This window comes from Dipteris shenzhenensis, chromosome 33 (genome assembly GCF_047967505.1).
Source record: "Dipteris shenzhenensis isolate YYH24624 ecotype China chromosome 33, Dip_SZ_1.0, whole genome shotgun sequence".
Lineage (NCBI taxonomy): Eukaryota > Viridiplantae > Streptophyta > Polypodiopsida > Gleicheniales > Dipteridaceae > Dipteris > Dipteris shenzhenensis.
In genome coordinates, this window is record NC_141628.1 from 38774346 (window position 1) to 38801010 (window position 26665).

General features: G+C 41.0%; 1 protein-coding gene across 2 annotated transcripts; it reads right to left on the reverse strand.

The window, feature by feature from the left end:
• Positions 1-2955: 2955 nt before the first annotated feature.
• Positions 2956-6454, reverse strand: LOC147880088 (cold-responsive protein kinase 1-like). 2 transcript variants are annotated; one of them, XM_087371728.1, is made up of 7 exons: positions 5627-6454; positions 5391-5502; positions 4831-4970; positions 4429-4639; positions 4062-4296; positions 3793-3943; positions 2956-3622 (listed from the first exon to the last, which is right to left on the reverse strand). In XM_087371728.1, the coding sequence occupies exons 1-7, from the start codon at positions 6434-6436 to the stop codon at positions 3329-3331; spliced, it is 1953 nt and encodes a 650-aa protein (XP_087227854.1). In that variant the 5' UTR covers positions 6437-6454; the 3' UTR covers positions 2956-3328. The 2 variants fall into 2 exon arrangements, with proteins under 2 accessions (XP_087227854.1, XP_087227853.1); XM_087371727.1 differs by having other exon boundaries at positions 5352-5502.
• Between the last annotated feature and the right edge of the window lie 20211 nt (positions 6455-26665).

Consider the following 26665-nt stretch of genomic DNA (forward strand, 5'->3'; position numbering starts at 1 on the left):
AATCAAGCTTGTGGATTTGTGAAAGCCATGCAATATGTCCCAATGAGTGATGTTCTCTCAGGAGTGGAAGAGTTTCAAGGTTCTCAATACTTTCGTAGAATATTGAATTCATTGAATGGTCCTAAGAGTATGTTAAAAACCAGGATGAGATCAACAGAGGATTATTCAATATTTAACTTTGATTGTGATATGGCCAAGGATGCAACGACCAATCATGGATGCTTGGTTACAAACAAATGTGAGGAGAAGAAGTGCATAAATACAGATAACAATGTGCGTAAGGAACAAAAACGGTCATACATATGCATGAAGAGAAAGCAAATCCACGCAGATCCATAAAAGCAACCAAAGAGGAAGAGAGTAATGAAGGAGGAGAACATGTTAAATGCATTGGGATATCTATGTTGCAAGCGAAGATGTATGCGCTTCATTGATCTTGCAGACATCAGGGAATGTAGAGGACACGTGTGGCAAAGAAGAGGAAGCGAAAGAAATGAATACCTTCTCACAAGTCTCTCTTGCTTTCTTCAGAATGGCAATAAAAGGCTCTCCGTGAAGTATATAGGGTGACATTATTGGTTTCGACGGTAAGCCCATACTCGCAACTCAAAGTTTTGGCTTGACTTGTTGATAAAATCTACTTGATAGTTGATTATACGTGCTCTCTGGTAGTAGAAGTGAGGTCTGATCTAGGGTAAGGAGCAACGCAGGTCACACACATTCAGCAGAATGGGGACTCTCAGTGTAAATATAAGAGGCTGCTCATTAAGAACGACAACCCAATCTTATGAAGTCTACAAGGAAGCTCCAGCAAACAGGGAAACCAGGTGACAAGGTGCAAGGAAGCTCCAGCAAACAGGGAAACCAGGTGACAAGGTGCTCACAGAGTATATTTCGAAGGATATCTTAAACAGAGAGATTCACGAAGAAATCATCGAGCAAGAAATCGATAGCCAATATATGTCTTTTCTCAACCCCCCCCACACACACAGAGTCGATCCACGAGATGTATTCTTATCAAATCTACAGAGATACAGCTCCCTCAGCTTGTAATCATCATTATTCCCTGTTGCTTCCCCGACCCGGGAAGAACGCATCTCACTAAATGCTACAGAAGGCCATAAGCAACTGTTGCCATCATCTGATACTCGTTCAATGTAGGCCGTAGAGGACATTAGCGTAGCTCTAAGAGAAGGATGCTAAATGAAGGGGAGTCTGCTCCCGCTGGGAGAGGGTCGCAAGAAGAGCCAATTCTCCTGCGCCAATTTTCGCTGGTTCACGGCCGTTCTTAGAGTAGATATAGCCTAACAATATCCGTGCCAATTCAATACTCACAGGCTCCATACTAAATAATGTTATCGCTAAACGATATCAGCGAGTGTAGAAAAAAAGGGCTGGGATCCGAGCTCTCCAAAAACTACCGCAAGGGCTACTGCTCTCAGTCTAGCCGCATTGATTCCAAAATGCGGGGACTACCTCTCTCAATCCATCCGCACAGTGTGTCATCATTTTGAGTAGAAGTAGAAGGATTTTCGAGCGTAATGCCTCCGTTCCAGGCACCAAAACTAAACTTAGGGTGTCGAGACTAAATGTATATCTATAGTGTGTACCTTTTTGAAGATCATGTTAGCCTGTCCATGTTCGAAAATCAGCATCCCGCTATGTCCTTGAAGCTCATCTTCAGGCAGCTCAGAGTGCTCAAACTCCAGTTGATGAGGTACTCCATGAAGCTTCCCGTGATAAAACTCCATCACACTCAGATGGATGCTAAATTCCGTAGAACGTCGAGCTGTTCGAGTCTCCTATAACCGTGTGGGAGGTCTCTATGCCATGTAGTGTGGTACTGTTCCCTCCAAAATTAGTCACTTAGTACTTCTTGGACCTACATCTCTTCATGCCAATCCTCGTATCTCCTTGATTCGCTTGGATTCTCATGGCTGGCATCTAATTACTCTCCATATAGTATATTCTTCTCCTCTCCATGTTATGGGACACTATATGATAGAGTTGGTGATGTTCCCTATCACTCATTTTCCCAAGTACTATATGTCCTACACTATTAATTATTTGATCCTTACACATAGGATTCCCTCCAAAAAATCATGTATTCCTCATGAAATTAAAAGATAGGGAATTCCAACATCCGTTGGTGAACTAGGAGGCCTAATAAATAATCCCCTTATGCAAGGGAGAATATTTGTTAGAGCCCTATTCCCAAAATTACTAATGTAATCTACTCAATGACACAGGATCAAAACCAGTAATGTTTGCTTGGGTTATCCAAATGCCTATAACTCCAAGATCATAGGCATCCTAAAGGGCATGCTTATTAACTGTAGCTTTTATTCCTACAAATATAAAGTAGCCTTGAAAAATTAGAGACATGATTCCCCATAAATCCAAGGGGCTAGTCTTGGTAAATCTCAAACCATGGTAAAGCTATCGAGGGTATATCCCAAATCTTTTGGTTGACCTATCATAATTAGAAAAAAGTCCCATAATCTAGTGTACTAAAGTTCAAATTATTAAAGTCTCAGCGACATCTCGAAAATCCAATGCTCCCTAAGGGGATGAGTATATGTGTCAATAATTGTCATCATTATCATATCATCAACATACTGATAAACCCCAAGGACTACAAGGGTCCCCAAGGGTGTGTGTGTGTGAGTTGTGTGTGTGTGTGTGTATGTGTGTGTGTGTGTGAGAGAGAGAGAGAGAGAGAGATAGAGATGCTAACAAAGTTCACTCTCTATGCTTGCTACTTTTTTCATGCTCACCAAAAAATGCTAGCACAAAATAACCCCACATTATAGTAAAAGGTCCACACTATAAATGCATGATATATTGACAATCAGTGCAAAGGATGAGAGTAATAAATCTCATGAATAACTAATGTGCAAATGTGGCATTGTCAAAGGATGAGAGTAATAAATCTCATGAATAACTAATGTGCAGATGTGGCATTGTCGAGAGATGTAGAGATTAAAGTCCTTGTAACCCAATAGGAAGGTTCTCCACCTAGTCATAAAACCTCCTTTGAGCTAACGTGTTATAACCGTTGACCTTCTCTAGTCTCATGAGGAAAAGGACGTGCTTTGATTAAAGATCTAGGTAATAAGTTAAAATTCATTGACCATTAATTACAAGGAATTCTCAACTTCTTACCCTCTACCAAGGCTGGTGTGGAATGTGGGCTGACTACCGCCATGTCCATATATATTCCCAAAATTGTGAGTGGCTTGTTCCAAAGGAATCATGTTGGATTCGCAAGATGGAGATCTGAACTTTCAAAGATTGTGAGAGATAATGACCAAGGATTTCTACTTGATCAGCGAGCTTCCACCACGTCCGTGATCGAAGCCTCAACGTGGGAGACACTCAAATGTTTCCCTTCATTGTCGCTCGTCACGAAGGCTGGCTTCGTGGGCGTCTCCATACTGGGGCATTGGTCCTCAATCAACAAGAACACGGCTTGCAACATGCTTGGCCTTAACCGTGCCGTTGGTTGTGTGCACAACAATGCAACCTGCACAACCAATAGCACCCGGTCTGTAGAGAATTTCCCTTCCAATCTCGGATCCACTAGCTCAAGCTGTCGCTCATCTTCATAGAGCCTCCATGCCTGCGATATAATGTTGATTGATTATTTCACACTTTTACAGTATTGGCTCGGAAAGTAAAATATCTTTTTTTTGAAAGCGAGGACTAATGTGATAGAAATAGCCTAGTTTTGCATGCTTTGAGAGACGTACAAGTCCACTACAACTTTTTCTAATGTGACAAAATGCGTACCCATTGTAGAAGATATCGCTTCTCATCTGACAATCGCATATCTGCATTTTTTCGTCCACTTATGATCTCTAAACAAACTATCCCGAAGCTGAAGACGTCCACTTTGTCAGTGAGTTGCCCATTGACAGCATATTCTGGAGCAAGATATCCCCTTCATTTTTTCCATGAATGAGTCGAGTGATTAGTCCAGTACACAATCTAGAAAATCACAACTTTAAACATCACCTTGTATCAATAAATTATTTTAAGCTACAATAACGCAGCCTTACAAAGTTCCTGCAGCTGCTGTACTGGTGTGAGTCTCATTCTCAGGGAGCAGCTTTGCTAATCCAAAGTCTGAGATCTTTGGATTGAGGTTATTATCCAGTAAGATATTGCTTGCTTTGATATCCCTATGCACGATACGCGTTGACGATCCATCGTGCAAATATGCAAGTCCTTTAGCTGTACCCAATATTATTTCCCATCGAATATCCCAATTCAACGTCAGCGGGCTCTCAGAATCTGTCCAAAAAGCACCAATTGGTCTGCAAACTTGTTACAACGATGAAAATAAGGAAAGGCTATTGTTATTATGGATTGAGTGCAGTAGTTACTTAATTTTCAAAGGACAAAAAAAGCAGTTCATCTACTTACCAAATAGATGTCTGTCCAAGCTTAGGTTTGGTAAATATTCGTATACTAGAAATCGCTCAGGACCGTTAACACAGCATCCAAAAAACTTTATGAGGTTCTTATGTTGCACCGTGGCAAGAAGATCGACTTCGTTCAAAAACTGGCGTTCGCCTTGATGGCTTACACGTGAAAGCTTTTTAATTGCAACATTCCGTCTATCCTCTAACGTTCCCTGTCAATACGATTTTTATGTGTTCTTTAGCAACATCTATGAATTTTCAATTTACTGAGCCTAGCATACGTAAGTTTAAACTTACGTAATATCCTCAGCCCAGAGACTCAACGTCAAAGTTTTGAGGACATGCTTCGGTGAATCTGAGAGCAATTTTACTACATAAAGCGGATCCTAAACACTTGTGTTACCTTGTACACGGGACCGAATCCGCCCTCCCCGAGTCTGTTGTCAGGATGGAAGTTCCTTGTGGCTAAAGCCATTTGAGCCCTCGTAAATCTCACTTCTCGAAGTGGAAATTGGTTATTGTTATCACGGAACTGCAGTCGTCCTAATGCGTAAAAAAGCCAGCAGCTCAATTATTGCCTCAATTTCCTAAAATTGTGTTGACAATTCCAACAAATAAGCAATTCAGAGCACTCAGAACGGATAAGACAAATTTGTGGCATGAATTTTCTGTCCACGTCATGTTCCATTCAATCACGATTAGTGCTACACACACAGTACACTCACACACACACACACACAAACGTACGTAAACACGATTGATAATGTTTCTTAATGTGGAAGACGATTATGATTCAAAATGAGTATCAACTCTCTACATTCCTCAAAGGGAATGAATGAGTATAGATCGATTAAGCGGTTACAAGCAGTCTTGTTCCGGGTCTTGTTTCGTTCAAAGTCACGACAGAAGAGAGAAGAAAGAGACCCTGCGAAGCATGCAAGACGAATAATTTGAGCATATAACCTCTGTGCTTAGTTTTCTGTCGTCTCCAGATTGCGTAAGATATACACAAAAGTAGTGCTGCAGCAATTGCAGAGACAGCTCCGATAGTTATTGTATATGACTTCCTCTGTGTCTGCAGAAACAAGCAGGGTTTTATTTCATTAAGAAGCTATGGGGCATGCTCTATTTCTTATTGGCGCAGTTTCCAATAGAGACTATAAACAGTAGAACGTATCCGTCTCCGATGTTGCACGTACCTGGTCAGTTGGTACGCTCGACGCAGGCGTTGGGGGAGCTTGGCTGGATATTGGATTTGACGTTCGGTTAAGGCTCGTTACGTTAAAAAATAGGTACGTTTCAAAACGAAAATAACAACCAGCCAAATAGGTGCCACCGCCAGCGAACATCGCTGCGTTTGATTCGTGCATAGTTTCATTGACCAATGAGAGCCACTGAGAACAATAACTCGAGGAGAGAAGTGCTAGACATTGGGCAAGCCCGAACACTTGATCCTTAGTACCATTCCCTGCATATGATGCGCTAAAGCGCCCTGGGTCTTCAGGAGCTCTTGCACTAACATCCTTCAAGACAGAGTAGACATTTTGTGCGAAGGACGGATCTGTGTTGCTTGTTGGATTCGTGACGTTTGCGGATGGGTAGGTGTAATAGAGAGGAAAGATAACAGTGTTCTCGTAGCGGAAATAACAGTAAGCCCACTGCAGCGCTGCTCCGAATGTATCATATCCAGCCTGCTGATCAATATCCTGCGTAATCAAAGCCATACACTCGGAACATTGGGGCAACGAGATGTCCGCACGACACTGAAACACGCCATAAACTTTATCGGAGGCTGTTCCCTGTGAGGTGCTACCGAACCAGTTGGAGGAGGAGGTTTTGGTGAGAGTTTGTTTGAGGATGCTCAAGTTCTGGCGGAAGCGCAAACTACTGGGGTTGGGGTTCTTTTTACTGTAGATCATTGTGGTGTCGATGGCTGCTTGGGAGGGAGGTGCGAGCTGCAAAAGCAGGAGGAGGAGGGAGAGGTGGAGTAGGAGGGAGTGCATCTTCATGTTTGTGTGTGTCAAAGGATGATCTGTTGTGTGATTCTCGAGGACAAAAGGTTAATCCAACGCTTCACGGCTTTCGGGTGCCTTGGCCACTTTATGAATTGGCTTGCAGTCCAATCCAACGCTTCACGGCTTTCGGGTGCCTTGGCCACTTTATGACTTGGCTTGCAGTCCCGTTCAAGAGAACACATGTGACATTTATAGATAAAGAGTGTCTTGTTAATCTTTATTCACACAAAGGATTTGAATAATACACCTTCAACACACGTGATATATAGGCTTGACCTCACATTGACTCTCTCAAAGACTTTAAAAAAAAACTTTAAAAAGAAAAGGAAAAAAAGGATTTGAAATAGGCCTATATATAGGGCTTTCATTGACCTTACATAGACTCTCTCAAAGGCGTGCCCTTGCAATTAAACACGAAACCTTCCAAAGAAAAATGGATTACTTCCATACTTCCCATATAAAGGGCTAAATCTCAAATTGCTATCAATGAGTAAGGAGACATGACTTATGATACATGGTGCTATCTCTATGGTATATGTTTTCCAAGAAAATAAAAAACGAAATCCAAAGGGTATGAATCCAATGCCAAGCCAATGGTCATCATACCAATATTAGATAAAGTTTTAGTTGGAAATCCCTTACCTTTTACCATTTTAATTGCATGTCTGCACTTTTGTCTCCTTAAATTGTTTTTAGTCACAAGACTCTTCATCTTTACATTCTTCTCTTCTCCAGGAGTTTTGTACGTTTCCTATCAAACCAATCACCATATTCTTTTTATTATATTATCTCTAACCCATCTCCATGATTGTCATTAACATATGTGTGTTGCAGCGCGCATTTATTGCCACATGGTAGGTACCAACAGCCTATGATGAATCCTCAAGCCTCATTGGCCTTGATAGATTAGATACAGATGCCTCAGATGTTAGCATGTATCAGCCCGTAGTTTATAATCATGCACACTTGATTGGTAAGCCCTCAGTATGCGGCACACTTTTTGGTAAGCCCTCAGCATGAGGCACACTTCTTGGTAAGCCCTCAACACGAGGCACATTCGGTAGTAGTAAGCCCTCAGTACCAGGAAGTCCCACTTATATCAGTATAATCTGATTCCAATGATGCATAGCCATCCCAGTCATGCATGGATCCGATGCCACCTTTTCCCACAGATTCAGATACTCAATAGGATTTCACTAGTGATCATGCATTTATTCAGCAGGTAATTCCTCAGTATGAGGCACTCACATCTTTTGCCGCATGCAGTCCCTACATCACCATTCGGCACCTCATATGCCTCAGGGACATCTTATACACTTTCAGTTGTATTTTAGGCTTCTAGGCCTTTATACTATCAACTCCTTCTCAATGAACCTATGACAGATGCTACATCCCATGTCGATGGATGTTTAGCCATGCACACATTCAGCTCATGACAGTTCATCATACAGGTTTCACAGGTTGCTGTACCTTGTCAGTTTTACGGGCCTCTTCATCAGCAGAGCAGTGTATCATACCTGCACCTTTGGCCCCAGATCTTGGATCACTCTATCCACATCAATTGGTCTTCTTTGACCCTACATCATTCGACAAAGATTATTCTATTGCAGCATACCTCCAGCATCACTACTAGTTCTTTTGGGTTGGTGACACTCTTGTATGTCACAACCTATAGGATGACATCTCCATTGCTACGTCGATTAGCCTCAAGGTCAATGTTTGCCTGGGTGTAGCCAATCGCGGAACTATTTTCAGGGCCTTGGGGCCGTGACGTGATGTACTTCTGGGTGAATATTTAAATTTTGCATGGACCTGTGCTCTCGTTGAAAATTTTCCCGGCATCATGAATGCGCAGTGGCGTAATAATGAGACGCAATCTTATCATGGTCAATAGCATAGAGCTCGACGCATGGCACTATATGCATTTACTCATGAGCACAGAAACTAATGCTCTGTGCCTCTGGCCTGACTACATCATGCACCCTTTGCCTTGCCATGTTTGCTTGCGCAGCTTCACCATCTATCACTGTGCAACACAATCTTTTGCTGCGCTGACCATCGTGCTGGTTCGAGCACAACCACGTTGGCCTGACAATAGCACAAAACTTTTTCCTTGCCACCTATCATTACGTAGTTTCGCCATCTATTACTGCGTAACACAATCTTTTACTGCGCTGACCATCGTGTTGGTTCAAGCAATGATGTTGGCATGGAGAGACCACCACGTTGGCATGAATACCAGCATGGCAAACTGTCATGGCATGTCAATCTCTGATGGGACCTCTCAACGTCCATATCTGCAACCACCGCGCTGGATGTCGGTACTGCTTAAGTTCTATTTTAGAGATATTTTAGTTGTATTACTCCTTATGCAATAATTTATCAACCACTGCACACGTTCTTGGAGCTATTTTAGTTCCAAGGGAAAATGTAGCATTTACAATTTAGTATAGTTTCCTTGCAACCACCACGCTGGTTATTGGAGTTATCATAGTTCTAAAGTACTGCACTAGTTATTAAAACCATTTTCACTATAGTAAGAATAGCTTTTTCAACAATTTCTTGTGCAACGATCCCTGTTGTTGAAGTAAAATGTAAACGAGGGTAAAAATATGCCATTTGTTCTTCATTAGGGCCACTTTCAATAGCGAAGTAACAATCAACAATAGTTTTGGCGATAATGGTACTACATTATGAAGGGGCATCGAGGATGTAGCAAAAGATTCATCATGAGGGTAGAAGGGGGCTTGGAGAGAGCGTGGAAGGGGGTATGAGAGAAATTTTCCTGGGTGCGGTGAATTGTTTCTTTGCCCTTAAGGCCTTTATATAGCTAGACTTGCTGCCCTCCCACCCTTTCCCCCTTCGTTTCTTGTGTCAGTTGTGCGACTCTGGGTGCCTATCATTGCTAAGAGCACACAAACCACTAGCTGGATTTTGCCTGTAGCCCCCAGCCTAGCGTAGGCAGTCATCTACATCATCGTCTAGCCATGACGTGCAATTAGATGGTTGCCATGCTAGAATTTCTTGGTCATCAGAGCCAAGATCTTGTGTCAGTTGTGTGAGTCTAGGTGCCTATCGATGCTAAGAGCACACAATCCACTAGTTGGATTTTGTTGGTAGCCCAACCTAGCCTAGGCAGTCATCTACATCAACTAGAATTTCTTGGTCATCGGAGCCAAGATCATGATAATTCAATAGGATGAGGGGGGAGGAGCGGTGGCACATACAGCAAGCTTTGCTGGTAGTCCAGCCTAGCGTAGGCAGTCATATACATCATCGACTAGCCATGACGTACGATTAAATGGTTGGCATGGGAGAATTTCTCGGTCATTGGAGCCAAGATCATAATAATTCAATGGGATGAGGGGGGAGGAGCAGTGGCACATACACCCAGCTTTGTTGGTAGCCTAGCCTAGCATAGGCGATCAAATACATCATCATCTAGCCATGATGTGCAATTAGATGGTTGCCATGGGAGAATTTCTCGATCATCAAAAAATGCTAATTTGGGGGGCCTATGAACTAGATGGCTGCTCATGCAAAGTCATTGTTATAATAGTCAACTAAAGAAAGGAAAGATCAAAATAGGACATCAGATTAGCATTGAGTCAGTTCATCAGGCTGTAATAACAACAATAGTTCTTGGTTATTACATTCTAAATATTGTTATTACAGCGTGATACACCGACTGAATGCTAATCTAAGCTTGTGAGCTCGATGGTAATTCTAAGTGTGTGATGTGTTCTTATAGTCTATCTCACCTTAATGTTAGTTCTCATTCTAAACTATTGTTATTACAGCGTCATAAACCGATTGAATGGTAATCTAAGCTTGTGAACTAGATGCAAAGTCATTATTATTATGGTCTGATTCTGGCTCAATACTCAAGACCCTATACTTGAATCCAATCTAGTGGCTTAGTACAAAGTTTATCTTGAGAGACCTCATTGACCTTAAAAAGGTCCCACAATGCCATTCATGACATGTAAACCCAAGGGGGACCACTATGTAAAAACCCTATATAGCACATGCGATCAGGGGGTATTTAAAAAAACCCCTACCTATGGATTTTTATACCTTATATACACCACTTATGTCAGTTTTGAGATTATTAAAGTATCCCTTATGTAAGAAAATTTTAACTTTTTGAATTAAGAAACCCCTTATGTATGTATATTTTTTGTAACTCCATAAAAATACATAACCCCTACCGTTGATTGCACATGCTATCTTACATATTTATTAATGACCCTCTTGAGATGTAAACCCATTGTGCTTGATTGAGAATTAGAGGCATATTTTTAACTCACTATTAACTTAAATAGATACAATGATGTTGCCTCATCTTTAACACGACGACTCTAAACAAGTGTGAGGAACTCAAATTGAAGCTATTTGGATGGACATTTTAAGAAATGAAGAAGAGATGCCAATATAATCTCATGATACATGGAGGAAAAAATTGAGAGGAGTTGTTAGGATACTCTCACAATGAGGAAGTGAAGAAGAAAGGGTGTGTCATCAAGTGGACCTTGTTGGATTTTTATTAGCACTACTTGATCCCCCTATGAAAGAGCCTCTCCCCCTTGATCTCCTATGTTACCAGTGGTAATTCTTCAAGGAAGCAACCTATGAGTCCTGATTGTCCTTGATAACGATAAATTTCAATTCTTTTAATATCTCCCCATCGCTCATCAAAATTTTGACTGAGGTTCCTCAAACAATTTTTGGCTACTGCAAAGCAATTTCAAAGCCTACTCCTGGGCTCATGAATGGTGCTCGAATGGTGTGATCGCATGTGTAGCTCAAAATGATTCTAGGAAGATTTTGGTCTTCATCTTTCTCTCTATTTCAACTTCAGGTTTCATAAAAAACTCTCTAAATTTCTAAAGAAAGATCAACACACAAGAAGTGAGGTGATAGTGCAAGAGAGGGCAAGGCCATCGGCCAATAGTGTCTCTACCTTCTAGTTTCCTTGGAATAAGAAGCATCATTGAAGCTCCACTAAAAGGGTAAGCTCTTTTCAATGAGTCAAACTGACATACAATTGATCCACTATCAAGGTATGTTAAATCCACCATTGAAGGAAGCATCATTGAAGCTCCACTAAAAGGGTAAGCTCCTTTCAATGAGTCAAATTGACATACAATTGATCCACTATCAAGGTATGTTAAATCCACCATTGAAGGAGCCATTAGTTCCCTTGATGTCAAACAAGTGCCGAGTCAAAATTTTTGCTTGAGAGAGCTACAAAAGAAAGCTCCCCAATATAATGATCATCATACACAACATGTGACAATTTCAACTCACCTCAACCAATTCATTCTATTCAGCTTAGATCCAACAAGGTTTGAGTGGTGTCTGCTCAAGCAACAAAAGGATATGACACTTAGGGCTTCAAGCTCGACCTACACTATCAAAGCATCATCGTTCCATTCGAATCTATGGCATTCAATGACTATTTAATTTCACATTGCTAGTCATTTGTTAGTAGGTTGCTTACCTCAGATCTATTTGATAACGTGGCACATCTACTTTCCTTCATGGAACAAGATTGCCACATCTTTTTAGCCTCTCCATCAGCTCCCCTTTCATTTCAAGAGCTTCCTGGCTCCTTAACATCTCCAAAAGTCTTCAAGAAAGTTGCAAAACTCGTGCTTTAGTTGCCTAGTTACAGGAACTAGTGAGAAAGCCATGGCAAGCTGGGGGTACATTGCACAGTCAATTGGTCGTCCCACTAAAGAATGTCATATGAGCTTTGCTATCACCTTTCTTATCTACCAAAATTGCCCCTTAATGGCCTCAACCATTGAGAAGGTGTTGGGGTTTGACCAAAATGCAAAAAGGCCTCCTTGTCTTTTTATTTCAAGAGAATAAAGAAAGCTCAAATCTTTGCTTAAAGGACAATTTTAATGCATGCCTTTATTAAAGTGTTTGTTTCTATACACATGCATATGCATTACACACACTCATAATTTTTTGGGCGGTAATACTATATATAAGTGTGTGGGAAACCTTTAGAAGATGTAAAATCCACCATGGAGTACAAAAGGAAAAGATACAAAACACAATTGTCAAAGAAAAAGGAAAAGTGGAGGTCAAGCGAAGAAGTCTATCAACGCATAAGGTCAAGCGAAGAAGTCTATCAACGCATATCACTCTTTACGATTGATACGCTACCAGACAAGACTCTTGAACCATTTTTCAACATCGTGTGCCCAAATTTCTCATCGATGTGAAACCTCTTCGCGAGCCCCTTCAGCTTTCCTTATCGTTCACCATGGAAGTCTTCGGATTCAACCTCCACGATGGAAGATTTGGCTTTCCTTATCATCCTTTGATATGTCCCATTTGTCAAGATTGAAGCGAATCAGGTTCAGGTTGAGAGACCGCTACGTTTTCTTGAGGAGGCTGTGTTGAAAGGAAAGCCACTTTGAGAGGTACGTGAGGTTGCACAGGTGGGTAGTTGAAGTGGGGAGCCGGGTGGGTAGTTGAAAAGTAAAGAGGAGCTGAGAATGGATGCAATGTAGGAAGCATGCGGAAGAAAAGGGACATTGAGAAGGAAGGAATCGAGGAGGCCGCCTTGTGACGTGGTTGGAGGAGGTGCGCCTACCTCGAAGAGATCAAATGGATTTCTCTCCCAAAGCTGGAATCTAATGTGCATCTTGTGCAATGCTCTTCCAGCAATCCAGAGCTGACAAGAATCTTTGTTCAGCCAATGAAAACTGGCCAACTATGAACTCTGGAGCAGTGCAACTCACACAGACCTTCTTGCAAGTACTTCAAATGGTCCTAGAGCTCATTGATGACGCATTAAAGAGTAGAAGAATTTGGTTCACAATAGCATCCATGTGCAAAGTGTCCATAAAAATAGCATCCCACAAGGCAATTTGGGCCTATCAACGCATCCAATAAGGACCGCAATGCATCCAAATGGCTATAAATCATCCACTGCAACCCAATGCACACCACAAATGAGTGCACATGGCTCAAACTGCAACCAGAGTGATTTGCATAAGGTATGCTCAAGAAATCATGGTCCCACGAAAAAGATCACTACTGAAAATAGAACTTGAGATGCCTCAAAACATGGGCGCCATTGCATAATTAGACTTAGCAAGAAAATCTGCAAATATCTCTCTTCTGCCAGAACTCCAAAATCCCAACTGATGAGTGAGAAATGGGAGTCAACTCTTATCCACTGCCATGTGGCATAAATCTAAGGTTTCAAAACCTTAGAATGAAAAATGCATAACAGAGAGATGAAATCGAATACACAGAGATCTATAACTCTGAAAATACTCCACCAAATCGGGCAAGAACTGACAGGTAGGGATTTTTGGGCGTCCGAAACGCAATGGGACAGATGGTTTTGGAAACCGTGGTCTCAATCATTAGGTCCAACACATGGGCTGAAAAAAGTTTTTGGAAACAGAGCTATTTGTAAACTCCACCGGAGTGCGAATGATGAGCAACATAGAAGTTTTAGGACCTCCTGAGTCCACCGGAACTGACAGATCTGCAAATGGTTGCTCCAAACTTGAGTTCTAATACTCGGGCAGAAACGCAAAAAGTGACACAGTGAGTCAAAAATCCAATGGAATGATCCCAAATTCAAGAATGAAGGTGTTTCCAAGCTCCTGAAGGGATGTGGACACCAAAAGCAAGCAATAGTTGCCTCTATAAGTCAATACGGAGTCTCTATCATCGAACGGAATAAGGAAAAGCTCAAAAAACGACTTTTTCTTTGAAAACACTTAACAGGATCTCAAAACCACTTCGCAAAGCCAAAGTGACTTTTTCAAAGGTTCCTCCAAGGTCTCTGCACACTCGAATGTAAGTAAAGTCACCCACAAAGCTTCCCACAGAGCTTCTCCTTCCTCCCACAGAGCTGCTGAGCTTCAAGCATTCACGCACGCTCAGCTAGATCACCCGGGCTCTGATACCAGTTGAGAGTGCTCTCAACGGAAGCAAGAACGGAAGAGGGAGAGAGAGAAACAGAGAGCCACACAAGTTTTGGTGGGTGCAAAACACCCTAATCTTCTTTTTCATTCATTTATATATGTGTTTGAGTATTGTACATAATCGGGGTAAAGGCACAGTGACCTTTAACCCCCACACACACCTTCAAAATCACAACATGAGCTGCAAGGAAATCTATTAAGATCCAAAAAATAGCCACCGATGAGCTCCTTTCCTCTCTTCTAACAATAAGTGCCATGAACCATCGCTATATAGCGATGCTTTATCCATTTTTATCACTATATAGTGATGCTTTTAGGATATAAATGTTACTATATAGCGACTGGCCAGTGCCGCTATATAGCAATACTGGGGGGCTAAAACCCAAAACCCCGTGCGATGCCGTCTTTCACATCTCTATTGCGGGAAAGTAAAAATCTCTCCTCCCACCTTATATTTGATGACCTCGCTTTTCTTCTCTCTATTCCCTACACTCCTCACTCCTACCCAACCCCTCTCCCAACACTTGTGCTCCCTTCTCCCTCTCTGCTTGTGTGAAAGGAAGTTTTTCAAGAAGGCGTGCCTCTTTAAGCAATGTAGGTTTATTTTTTGTGAGATTTCATTTTGTGAGTGTTGAAGCATGTTTCTCCTTGTATTGCTAAGCCTATGTGCTAATTTTCATGCTTGATTTTCAAAGGTTAAGGAAAAAAAACGAGATTTGGTGAAAGAAAGAAGACTCACCTCTTCTCTTTTTGGTATTTCTCTTCCTCCTGTTTCTCCTTGTTTGTAGGCTTATGCTTTCTCCTTGTTTGTAGGCTAATTCTTGTCTCCTCAATCCAATACCTTTGAAAAGTTGCTTCTCCAAACTCCTCCTTCCTCTAACTAGTTATATAAAAAAATGGTATGTTTCCTCTTTTTTTGTAGGGCCAGTCCATGAAACGCCGAGTGGGACTTTTTCAGGTAAGAAAGTGCTTCCTCTTTTTTCCTTTTGTTATTTCTGTTATTTGCATTGGCTTGCAGCTAACGCCTTAAGCGCTAGCTGCGATGATGGGTGTAGGAACCCTCTCTTCTCTTATTCCCTCTTCTTTCCCTCTTTTCCTCCCTCTTTCCCCCCCTCTTTCCCTCATATGCTCATGCATAAGCATAAGCATATGCTTTCTCTCTTTTTCTCTTATGCATATGCTTTTCCTTCTCTTATGCTTATGCTCTTTTCCCCTCTTCTTTTTCCTCTCTTTCAATCTCTTTTCCCCTCTTCCTTCTCTTCTTTTCCACTCTCTTTTTCCTCTCTTTTTCTCCTCTTCTCATAAGTATATGTATTTGCCTATGCTTATGCTTATGCATGAGCATATGCTCATATGCTCATGCATAAGCACAAGCATATGCTTTCTCTCTTTTTCTCTTATGCTCATATGCTCATGCATAAGCATAAGCATATGCTTTTTCTCTTTTTCTCTTATGCTCTTTTTCCCCTCTTTCAATCTCTTTTTCCCCTCTTCCTTCTCTTCTTTTCCCCTCTTCTTTTTTCCTCGGGGGGGTCACTCATCATATGTAACCCTATCACATGAGTTCAATAGATGGGTTTTTATTAATTCAATTACTTACACATTTATATATACATAAGGAAGTAATTTAATACCCAAAGGTTAATATAAAGAAGGGCGTTTTATATTAAAATTTTTGCAGAAGCTTGCAACATGTGACATGGATATTTGCATAGAGTGGCTTATGTCATAGCCTGCATAAACTGACTTACTAATCCAACAGCATAGCTTAAATCTGTCCTGGTAATAGTCATATAAATCAAACTTCCTACTATGCGTCTATACATAGTAGGGTCTTCCAGAAGCTCACTTGCATCTGTGCTCAGCTTCACATTCTGCTCCAAAGGAACTGAAATAGGCTTACAGCCTGTCATCCCATATTTGGACAGCATGTCCAATCCATACTGCCTCTACAAGAGCTATATCCCACTTGGCGATCTAATCACCTCAGTGCCCAAGAAATAACGTAGCTCTCCCAAATCCTTCATCTCAAACTTCTGCTTTAATAGCATTTTCACATGAAGGATATCTTCATCACTATCACCTGTGATGATCAAATCATCAACATAAATGACAAGCAGCATAATACCTTTCTCTGTTTTTCTCACATAGAGTGAGAAATCTGCCTTGGAAATCTGAAAGCCAATAGTGACAAGATACTATCCTATCTTGTCAGACCATGCTCTAGGTGCTTGCTTCAAGCCATACAAGGCTTTCTTCAACCTGTAAACAAACTCAGGATGAATAGCATGAACATAACCTGGTGGCTGCTCCATAAAGACCTCTTCTTGCAAATCACCATGCAAGAAGGCATTCTTTACATCCATCTAATGTAAAGACCATCCCTTTGATGCACCCATAGCAATGACTGCTCTTATAGTTGCCATCCTTGCAACCGGACTGAATGTTTCTTCATAATCAATGCCGTATGTATGTGCATACCCCTTGACAACTAATCTTGCCTTGTATTTGTTCACAGAACCATCTGCATTGTGCTTGATCTTATAAACCCGCTTACAGCCAATTGCATTCTTGTCTTTAGGCAAAGGCACCAATTCCCATGTAGCATTTGCTTCCAAGGCATCCATTTATTCATCCATGGCTTTCTCCCATTTTTCATTTCCCATGGCTTGTTCAAAAAAAGTGGGTTTTGGTTCCTGTATCACTTTGACCATATAGGCATAGTGAATGGCTATAAATCCATCATATTTCAGCCTATCCATAGGATACCTAGCTCTGGTAGACCTGTGCAAAATAGGCTCACTTCTAGGTGCTCTCAAAACATCCCTGGTCTTCCTTACTCTAGGTGTAACAATAGAAGGAATACCCAACTCATCATCAATGCTCTGTTCTGAGCCACTGGATTCACCATCCACATAAGAGTGACCTACATTCACATCAAACATGGGCTGATCTACCTTCTCTTTTCCTTTTCGTGATACTTGCATACCACTATCTGCACTACTTTGAGGAGATTCTCCTGATCTCAATCTGTCTGTCCATGGTGAAGTATCACTGCTAGAGGACACTGCAGGTCCATTGATATTTTGTGATTGTTGCTGTGAATTTTGTGCAGCATTACCACTTTGTGCATCTACATCAATCATCACATTCACTGGTTTATACCAACTACTCATCTCATCAAAAACAACATCTCTGCTCATTGTAAACTTACGAGTAGAAGGGTTATAGCATCTATACCATTTCTGCTGCAGAGAATAACCAATAAAGATGCACTTCTCAGCTTTTGGATCCAACTTGGACCTCAACTCTTCTGGCACATGAACATAGGCAATGCAACCAAAAACTTTCAAATGAGAAATGTCTGGTTTCCTACTAGTATACATCTCCTCTGGCATCATGCCATGTATTGCTGCAGTGGGAGTCCTATTCATTATGTAAACTGCTGTAGCAACTGCTTTAGCCCAATAATAATCTAGTAGATCTTTTTCATTTAGCATGGCCCGAGATACCTCTCCAATATGCCTGTTTTTCCTTTCTGAAAGTCCATTTTGCTGTGGGGTATGACTGCATGAATATTGCTGCTTTATGCCATGCTCCCGCAAGAACCTTGCAAACTCATTTGAGAGGTACTCTCCCCCTCCATCTGACCTTAGGCATTTTATTTGCAGGCCTGTTTCTTTTTCAACCATAGCTTTAAAAGCTTGTGCCCAAACACTTCACTTTTCGTTTTCATAAAATACACCCAAACTTTTCTGCTGAAGTCATCAATAAAAGTGACAAAATAGTGACAGCCTCCAATAGATGCACCTTTAGTAGTCCACACATCAGAGTGGATTAATTCCAATGGCTTTTTACTCTCTTGAACATGCCTAGGAAATGGTTTCCTTGCCTGTTTTCCAAATTGACAGGCTTCACAAACCTTATGCATTTCTGCAACCTTGAATTTAGGCAATCCTGCAACAATATTTTGGGCTTGCATTGATTTAAGTCGCTGTATATGAACATGACCAATGCGTTTATGCCAGATATCAATATCTGCAACTACACGAGTCCCATGTGCAAACATTAGAGCACTCAATTTAGGCATGTCCGCATCCAATGTAAACATCCTGCCCTTCTTCTTTCCTTTTGCTATCAAGCGACCGTTATTTTTCATATCCTCAACAAAGCATCCATGAGGATTAAATCTGACCTGCAAGCCCTGCTCAACCATTTGACCAACAGAAACCAGGTTCTTGGTGATGTTCGGGACATGAAATACATCAGACAGGTATTTCTTTTTCCCATCCTGCATAGACAAAGGAATTTTACCAATCTGCACAATAGGATGTGCAGTATCATCACTAGTCTCCACAAATCCTGGTTTTTTCATTTTCCTTGCATCTTGCATCCACTCTGCATGACCTGTCATGTGGTTTGACGCACCTAAGTCAACATACCACACATCATTTTGTTCTTCTGCACTTGTCACAGAATTGGTCACGTGCTACACCATAAATAGATGCTCATTTTTGTCATCACCCTGTCTACTGGAAGATGCATAATTGCCTTGCTGCAATTTTCCATTCATAATGTCATTCTGCTTTTTGTAGCAGTCCTTAGCCATATGACCCATTTTACCACAGTAGTATCATTCAACATTGTTGTTTGCATTTTGGCCTCTCTGCCATCCACCACAGCCTCTTTGGCTCCCTCTGCCTCTAGAGTTACCACGTCCTCCTCCATAGGACTGGTTTTCTTGAGTTTGCTGCATATTCTGATTTTTACCACGGCCTGCAGATCGGCCTCCTCTACCTCTGCCTCTACCTCTTCCAGTATTTGAGTAGAAGACAGTTTCTTTTGAAGTTCCTCCTGAAGAAGATGCACCCCCATTTCTCTGCTCTTCAGAAATTAGAAGAGCAAACAACTCTTCAAAATCAAGAAATTTTTCACAGACGGCAATGGATGTCCGAAACTGTGCATAATCCTTTCCTAGACCATTCAAGGTCACAGAAACTAGATCATCATCTTCCACTGGCGACCCGATGGAAGCAAGTGCATCTGTAATTTTCTTCACCTTCATGTGGTAGTCATTGATGCTCAAATTTTCTCTCTGCACATTGTGCAACTCCTGTTTGAGCTGCATTTTCCTAGCTTGCATATTTGTGCTGTACATTTTTGTCAAAGTATCCGATGCCTCCTTTGGTGTACTTGCATCTTGAATATGCACAATCATAGAATCCGAAATACTGATAGACAGCCAGTACATAACTTTTCTGGCTCTCTCATGCCATCCTTTAAATGCTTGCATTTCCTGTTGATTGGGAACATTAGGAAGAATTGGTTCTTCTTCATTTCCTGTAATGAACTCCCAATAGCCTTTTCCCATAAGGAAATTCATCATTCTAAACTTCCATGCCTGGAAGTTGTTCTTGTCAAGATTTTCAGTGACAATCTGTGAAAGAGAATCAGACGCCATTACAGAACACTGCAAAATATTCTATCACTGCAAAAAAACACAGCTTTTGCCTCACACAGGCAGATCTGCAAAACTGACGAAAGTGGTATTTGACCACACAGTCACTTCCTAGTGATAATTTTGCATCAACAGGCAACAAGCATGATTCTACAACTCCTAATATCTCGGCACACAGGCATACGATGCAATTTCTGTGGCAACTTTTCACTGACCAGTAGAGCAATGGTTGCATAGCAAAAACAGGCCCTTTTTCTGAGTGCCTGCAAAGAACTTCCGCCTCTGAAATGGGCCCCGAAATGGCCTCGAATCAAAAAAATAAAGTCACCAAGGGCTTCACCATCTCCCGCAGCATATACTGCCCTCTCGCCACACCACGAAGGGCGTCTCAATCTGAGACAGTGCACTCTTGCACTTCTGGCTGTGCTACCTACAGAGATTTGCTCCCAAACTCAAAAAAGGAAAGCAACACTAGTCCTCTTACCAGGACACCTTGAACTTGGTTTGCTTTCTTGAGCTCCTTACCACGAACAAGGCTCTGATACCATGTGAAGATAGTGGGAGAGAGGGAAGGAGTCTCACTTGCAGCTTTCTCACATACACAATGGGGGAATACACACACAAGTGGAGGCTGAAAACAGTTTTCCTCTTCTTAGTTGTGAAAGCCAAAAGAACTCAGGTACAAAGAAATAGAAGAACCCTATATGTGGGTCTCAAACCAAACTCAACTAACTAAGGTGGCATACTAACTGAGCCACGAACTAGAGTAGATAAGGATAGCTATCATCCAGCTATTATTCGTGGGTGGTGTACCAACCGCATCTGCAGCTAACAAGTCAGTGACATACATACACAACGGTCACCCTGGCATATCACGAGTGGAGCTCGATATCTCAACAATAGATTGAACATATGTTTACAATTTAAATTGTTGCTCTTAAAGAGCCTCAATTTGTGCCATCTACATAATTTGACTCCCCATTGTCTTATTGCTCAATGTCATGACAGTCCCTTGCCAGGTGCCATCTGCATTAACTCCCACATGTCTTGCCAAGCCTTGCCCCTTGGGTGCATTGACTCCCCATTGTCTTATTGCTCAATGTGACAGTCCCTTGCCAGGTGCCATCTGCATTAACTCCCTATTGTCTTGCTAAGCCTTGACCCTTGGGTGACATCCAGTGCATATTTTGACTCTCATTTGACATAGGAGGTGATGACTCTGATTATAATTGTCAACTGGATTCTTGCCTAGTACCCAAATAAAATCCTTCAATGGACTTCAATACAAAGCCTTAATCATGAACATTCTTCATTTGCGCTGTCTCCTTCTACTTCCTCCATGGCGAGCATTCTTAAAAATTCATGTATATGCAAAATACTTTGCTGTGGTATTTTTATTTTTCCTTCTACCTCATATCCCATGCACTTCTTTGATTTCTTTGCCCTTGAATGCCAAGACACTATGATTGTCTCTGTCGAAACTTGTGAGACCGCTTCATCATTTGGGACCCACTCCTTCATTATACAATTAGTATACAATGTGTTGTTATCCATATTCTCCTTCCTGCCCTTTGGCTCATACCATACCGCTGTAAATGTTGTAGCTCTCCCTTGGTAATCTCTTTGCACATCAACGACTTTTGCAACCCACAACTTCACATTCTCATATTCATCATCCGCCGATGGCCGAACCACAACAAAACAATCAACCTCTATATCTACTTGTGGCATAAACTCTCTCTTCTTTGGTCCACAATATGGACATGGGAGTAATGATACAAATTCATTTTCAAAGATTGGAGTTGGGCATAAATCGTTATGAACATTTGGCCAAAACATATTGCATTCTTCCTTGACATCCTTTGAGCCTCGCATTCTCTCAAGGTCCTTTATTAAATTTCAAGTCTTGTTAATTATAGTGGTAGTGTGTTCTCTCCAAGTAGGCTTCGAATTAGGATATCTCTGGAGCATTTCCTCTTTGTATGTAATAAATGCTTTTAATCCTTCTATTTCACAGTTAGACCTCTCATTGAATTCTTGTATAGGAGCCCATGTTGGATACCTTTCCTTGTAGGGAATTGAAGTTAAGAGACTGTAAGGTTCTTCAGGTTCCCATTTTGTATCATGAGAATACTATTGCCATTGCATTATGGGTTTTTCATCTTTTAAAAAAGATGAAAGTAGTGTGGATTGGTATGACCTGTCAATGCATCACCACCCATTTGTATGAAAGGTAGAATGAAGCTCTTCCAATCATACATTCTTCCAGCCTCTCACATACTGTACTTTCCTTATGACCACCAACTTGCCTGCCACATCTTCTTACCAAGTCATCTATTGTCTCCACGTCCTTGCATTTAAGCTCTCTTGAGACTGTGCTAAAAACCTGATCGATATCCTCATGTGTATGCCCAACATATAAAAATCCACATTCGACCTCATTGAAGATTCAATGAGCAACTAGCATGGAACAGAATGCAAACATGAGTACATTCTTATTTTCTCGCCAGCAATTATCAGCTTGTATTCTCAAAGTCGGTGGTAGGTGACCTTTTTCTGCATGTACATTGCAAATTGCCTTCATAATAGATGTTACAACTTGATTGCTATCATGTAGATGCAAGGAATCAATCCATATATCTACAAAGAACTTAATTCTATGCATGAACACTCCACATAGATGTGTCTTTAGAAAGTGATTTCCTTGTAATTTAGGTGGAGTGGCAACAAAACGAGGCAATGTTATTGTATTCTGATCCATGCCATCTACAATAAGGCACATGTAGTCATCAGGATGTGAAATAGCTTGCTCCTTCCAAAATGCATATTTTTGTTTGGAATGTCGAATAAGGTCATGATGAGATTTTTGGTTTTTTTTGTATAATTCCCTTTGATTTGGGTATGTTGCACTCTCAATCGCTCGCTTTAAATCATCACATACATTGCACTTTGACATGTTTTGCCTCCTTGGGACTTTAACATATCCAAAGTTCTTCTTCCAAAGAGTATACAAAGTTTGAGACGAAGCTACGACATCCCCTCCTTGCCTTTGCTTTTTTGCAATAGAGTCAAATACTTTGAGCTTTGTCAAGCCCATTGGAAGGTGCATTTCAGTGATCGCGTCATCGTTAGGGAGTTTGGTAGATATATGGGGTTGAGATAAAGAATTTTCATGTATGAAGTCTTGCAAAATTGCTGCTACCCTGACAGTTGAGATTCTTGATTTGGACCTTCCTCTATTATCGTGAATGCTAAATTTGTTGCCGCCCTTTGCCTTGGTGACTAAATCCCAATATGTACCATGGGATAATCTAGTAATATTGCGATATGCCTTATTGCAAATCTTTTTTCCATTTACAAGAGGTTCTACCTTTTGTCTTGAACTTAGCCTTTTATTGCCATTCTGAAGAAAGCAAGAGAGACTTGTGAGAAGGTATTCATTTCTTTCGCTTGCTCTTCTTTGCCACACGTGTCCTCTACATTCCCTAATGTCTACAAGATCAATGAAGCGCATACATCTTTGCTTGCAACTTAGATATCCCAATGCATTTAACATGTTCTCCTCCTTCATTACTCTCTTCCTCTTTGGTTGCTTTTGTGGATCTGCCTAGATTCGCTTTCTCTTCGTGCATATGTATGACCATTTTTGTTCCTTGTGCATGTTGTTATCTATATTTATGCACTTCTTCTCCTCACATTTGTTTGTAACCAAGCATCCATGATTGGTCGTTGCATGCTTGACCATATCACAATCAAAGTTAAATATTGAATAATCCTCTGTTGATCTCATCCTCGTTTTTAACATACTCTTAGGACCATTCAATGAATTCAATATTCTATGAGAGTATTGAGAACCTTGAAACTCTTCCACTCCTGAGAGAACATCACTCATTGGGACATCTTGCATGGCTTTCACAAATCCACAAGCTTGATTGACACCAGGTTTGTTAATATGCATGAACTCATCCACACTTGACAAGACATCGCTATTGAAACCTTTGCCCTTCTCACTATGCAAGAATTCATCCACCCCAGATAAGGCTTCGCTTCTAAAATTATTTTTTTTCTCGGAACCAATGAACTCATCCACTCTAGATAAGATGTCACTTCTATAATTGAGTACATTGAAATCATCCACATTTGAAGTGATAGAGCCTGGCACATGGGCACACTTTTTAGGTCCTTTGATATTGTAGTATACCTTGTCTTTATCATTGAAAACCACTTGCCTCTTTCTCATGTTTAAAAATTGCATGCTCCATATCATATTCTTGCCTACCTCATAGTAGGGATCACATAAGGATGTTATCTTATCAACCATACCATCATCAGTGACTTTTAGAATCCTCATCTGTGCAAATGACCATTGCTCCACTTGTTCAAATCCCAATACTTCACCTTCTGCTACAGTCTTATTTGCAAATGATCTCATTTGTAAAATGTGCCCTATAGTAAAATCCAAGGTGGTGCACTTTGTATTCTTGATAATGTCTGTTGCATAAGTCTCATCTTTGTCCCATGCTATAAATGATTTATTGGATGTATTGTAGCGCATAACATCTCCAAGTGTTTCCATATCTCCACATTTATACTTTAGCTCAACATGTGTGCTAAGAATCTTTGATACAGTAACTGCCACCTTATCTTCGCCAAGTCTTCGAAAGTGGCAAACTGAATTGGGATCACTATCATGGATTGTAGCAAATGCAACTACTCTTTTGCTACATAAAATCACATCCATCCCTGGAACAAAATCTATAGCCATCTCCTTTGTGAGAGTCCTTTGCAAGCAAGCTGTAGTAGCAACAATTACATAAATATTAGTCTCTTTTTAATAATCTACTCATTTATTATAATTTTTAATTAGTACTTAATTTATTGGTGGGAGAAGTTATCCAATCAAGTACTCATCAGATGGACATGCCACTTTGCATGCAACTCAATAACACCTACGTTGAGGTGCGTGCAAAGTATTGTGCCCATCGTCTATGCTTTGCATGGTATATCACACATTAAACACCATTTGTGCCTCAGTGTCAAACACAACCATAAAAAACACGGTCCTAGGTGTGTTATTCAAACAAGTACTTATCAGATGGGGGCTCCACTTTGAATGCAAGTCAGATATGCTTTGCATGGTCGATCATGCATTATACACCGTTTTCCCCCCTAATGATATGCACATCCATAAAAAAACATGCCCTTAGGTGTGTTATCTGACCAAGTACTTATCGGATGGGTGTGCCTCTTTGAAAACAAGTCAATACCACCAAGGTTGAGGCGTAGGAAAAGTATTGTGCCCATCGGATATGCTTTACATCATTGATCAAGCATTAAATCCCATTTTTGCCTTAGTGTCATGCACATCCATAAAAAAACACGCTGTTAGTTATGTTATCCGATCAAGTACTTATGGGATGGGCATGCCACTTTGCATGTAAGTCCATTCCACCTAGTTTAAGTTATTTGTAAAGTATTGTACCCATCGGATATGCTTTGCATTGTTGATCAAGCATAAAACACCGTTTTTGTCTTAGTGTCATGCACAACCATAAAAAAACACGGTCCTAGGTGTGTTATTCAAACAAGTACTTCTCAAATGGGGGCTCCACTTTGCATGCAAGTCTGTTTCAACTAGGTTGAGGTGCGTGCAAAGTATTGTGACCATCAGATATGCTTTGCATGGTCGATCATGTATTATACACCATTTTTCCCTAGTGATATGCACATCCGTAAAGAAACATGCCCTTAGGTGTGTCATCCAACCAAGTACTTATCTGATGGGTGTGCCTCTTTGAGAACATGTCAATACCACCTAGGTTGAGGCATAGGAAAAGTATTCTGTCCATCAAATATCTTTTGCATTGTTGATCGACCATTAAATACCATTTTTGCTCTAGTGTCATGCACATCCGTAAAAAAACACACTGCTAGGTATGTTATCCGATCAAGTACTTATGGGATGGGTGAGCCACTTTGCATGTAAGTGAAATACACCTAGTTGAAGGTGTGTGCAAAGTATTGTGCCCATCGGATATGCTTTGCATTGCCGATCAAGCATAAAACACCGTTTTTGCCTTAGTGTCATGCACATCCATAAAAAAACACGCTGCTAGGTATGTTATTCGATCAAGTACTTATGGGATGGGTGCTCCACTTTGTACGCAAGTCCGTTTCAACTAGGTTGAGGTGAGTGCAAAGTATTGTGACCATCGGATATGCTTTGCATGGTCGATCACACATTATCCACCGTTTTTCCCGTAGTGATATGCACATCCGCAAAAAAACACGCCCTTAGGTATGTTATTTGACCAAGTACTTATCGGATGGGTGTGCCTCTTTGAGAACATTTCAATACCACTAAGGTTGAGGTGTAGGAAAATTATTGTGCCCATCGGATATCCTTTGCATTGTCGATCGAGTATTAAATACTATTTTTGCTCTAGTGTCATGCACATCCGTAAAAAAACACGCTGCTAGGTATGTTATCCGATCAAGTACTTATGGGATGGGCGCGTCACTTCGCATGTAAGTCAATTCCACCTAAATGAAGGTGTGTGCAAATTATTGTGCCCATCGGATATGCTTTGCATTGTCGATCAAGCATAAAACACCGTTTTTGCCTTAGTGTCATGCACAACCTTAAAAAAACACGTCCTACGTGTGTTATTCAAACAAGTACTTCTCATATGGGGGGTCCAATTTGCACTCAAGTTGGTTTCAACTAGGTTGAGGTTCATGCAAAGTATTGTGACCATCGGATATGCTTTGCATGGCAGATCACCAATTATACTCCGTTTT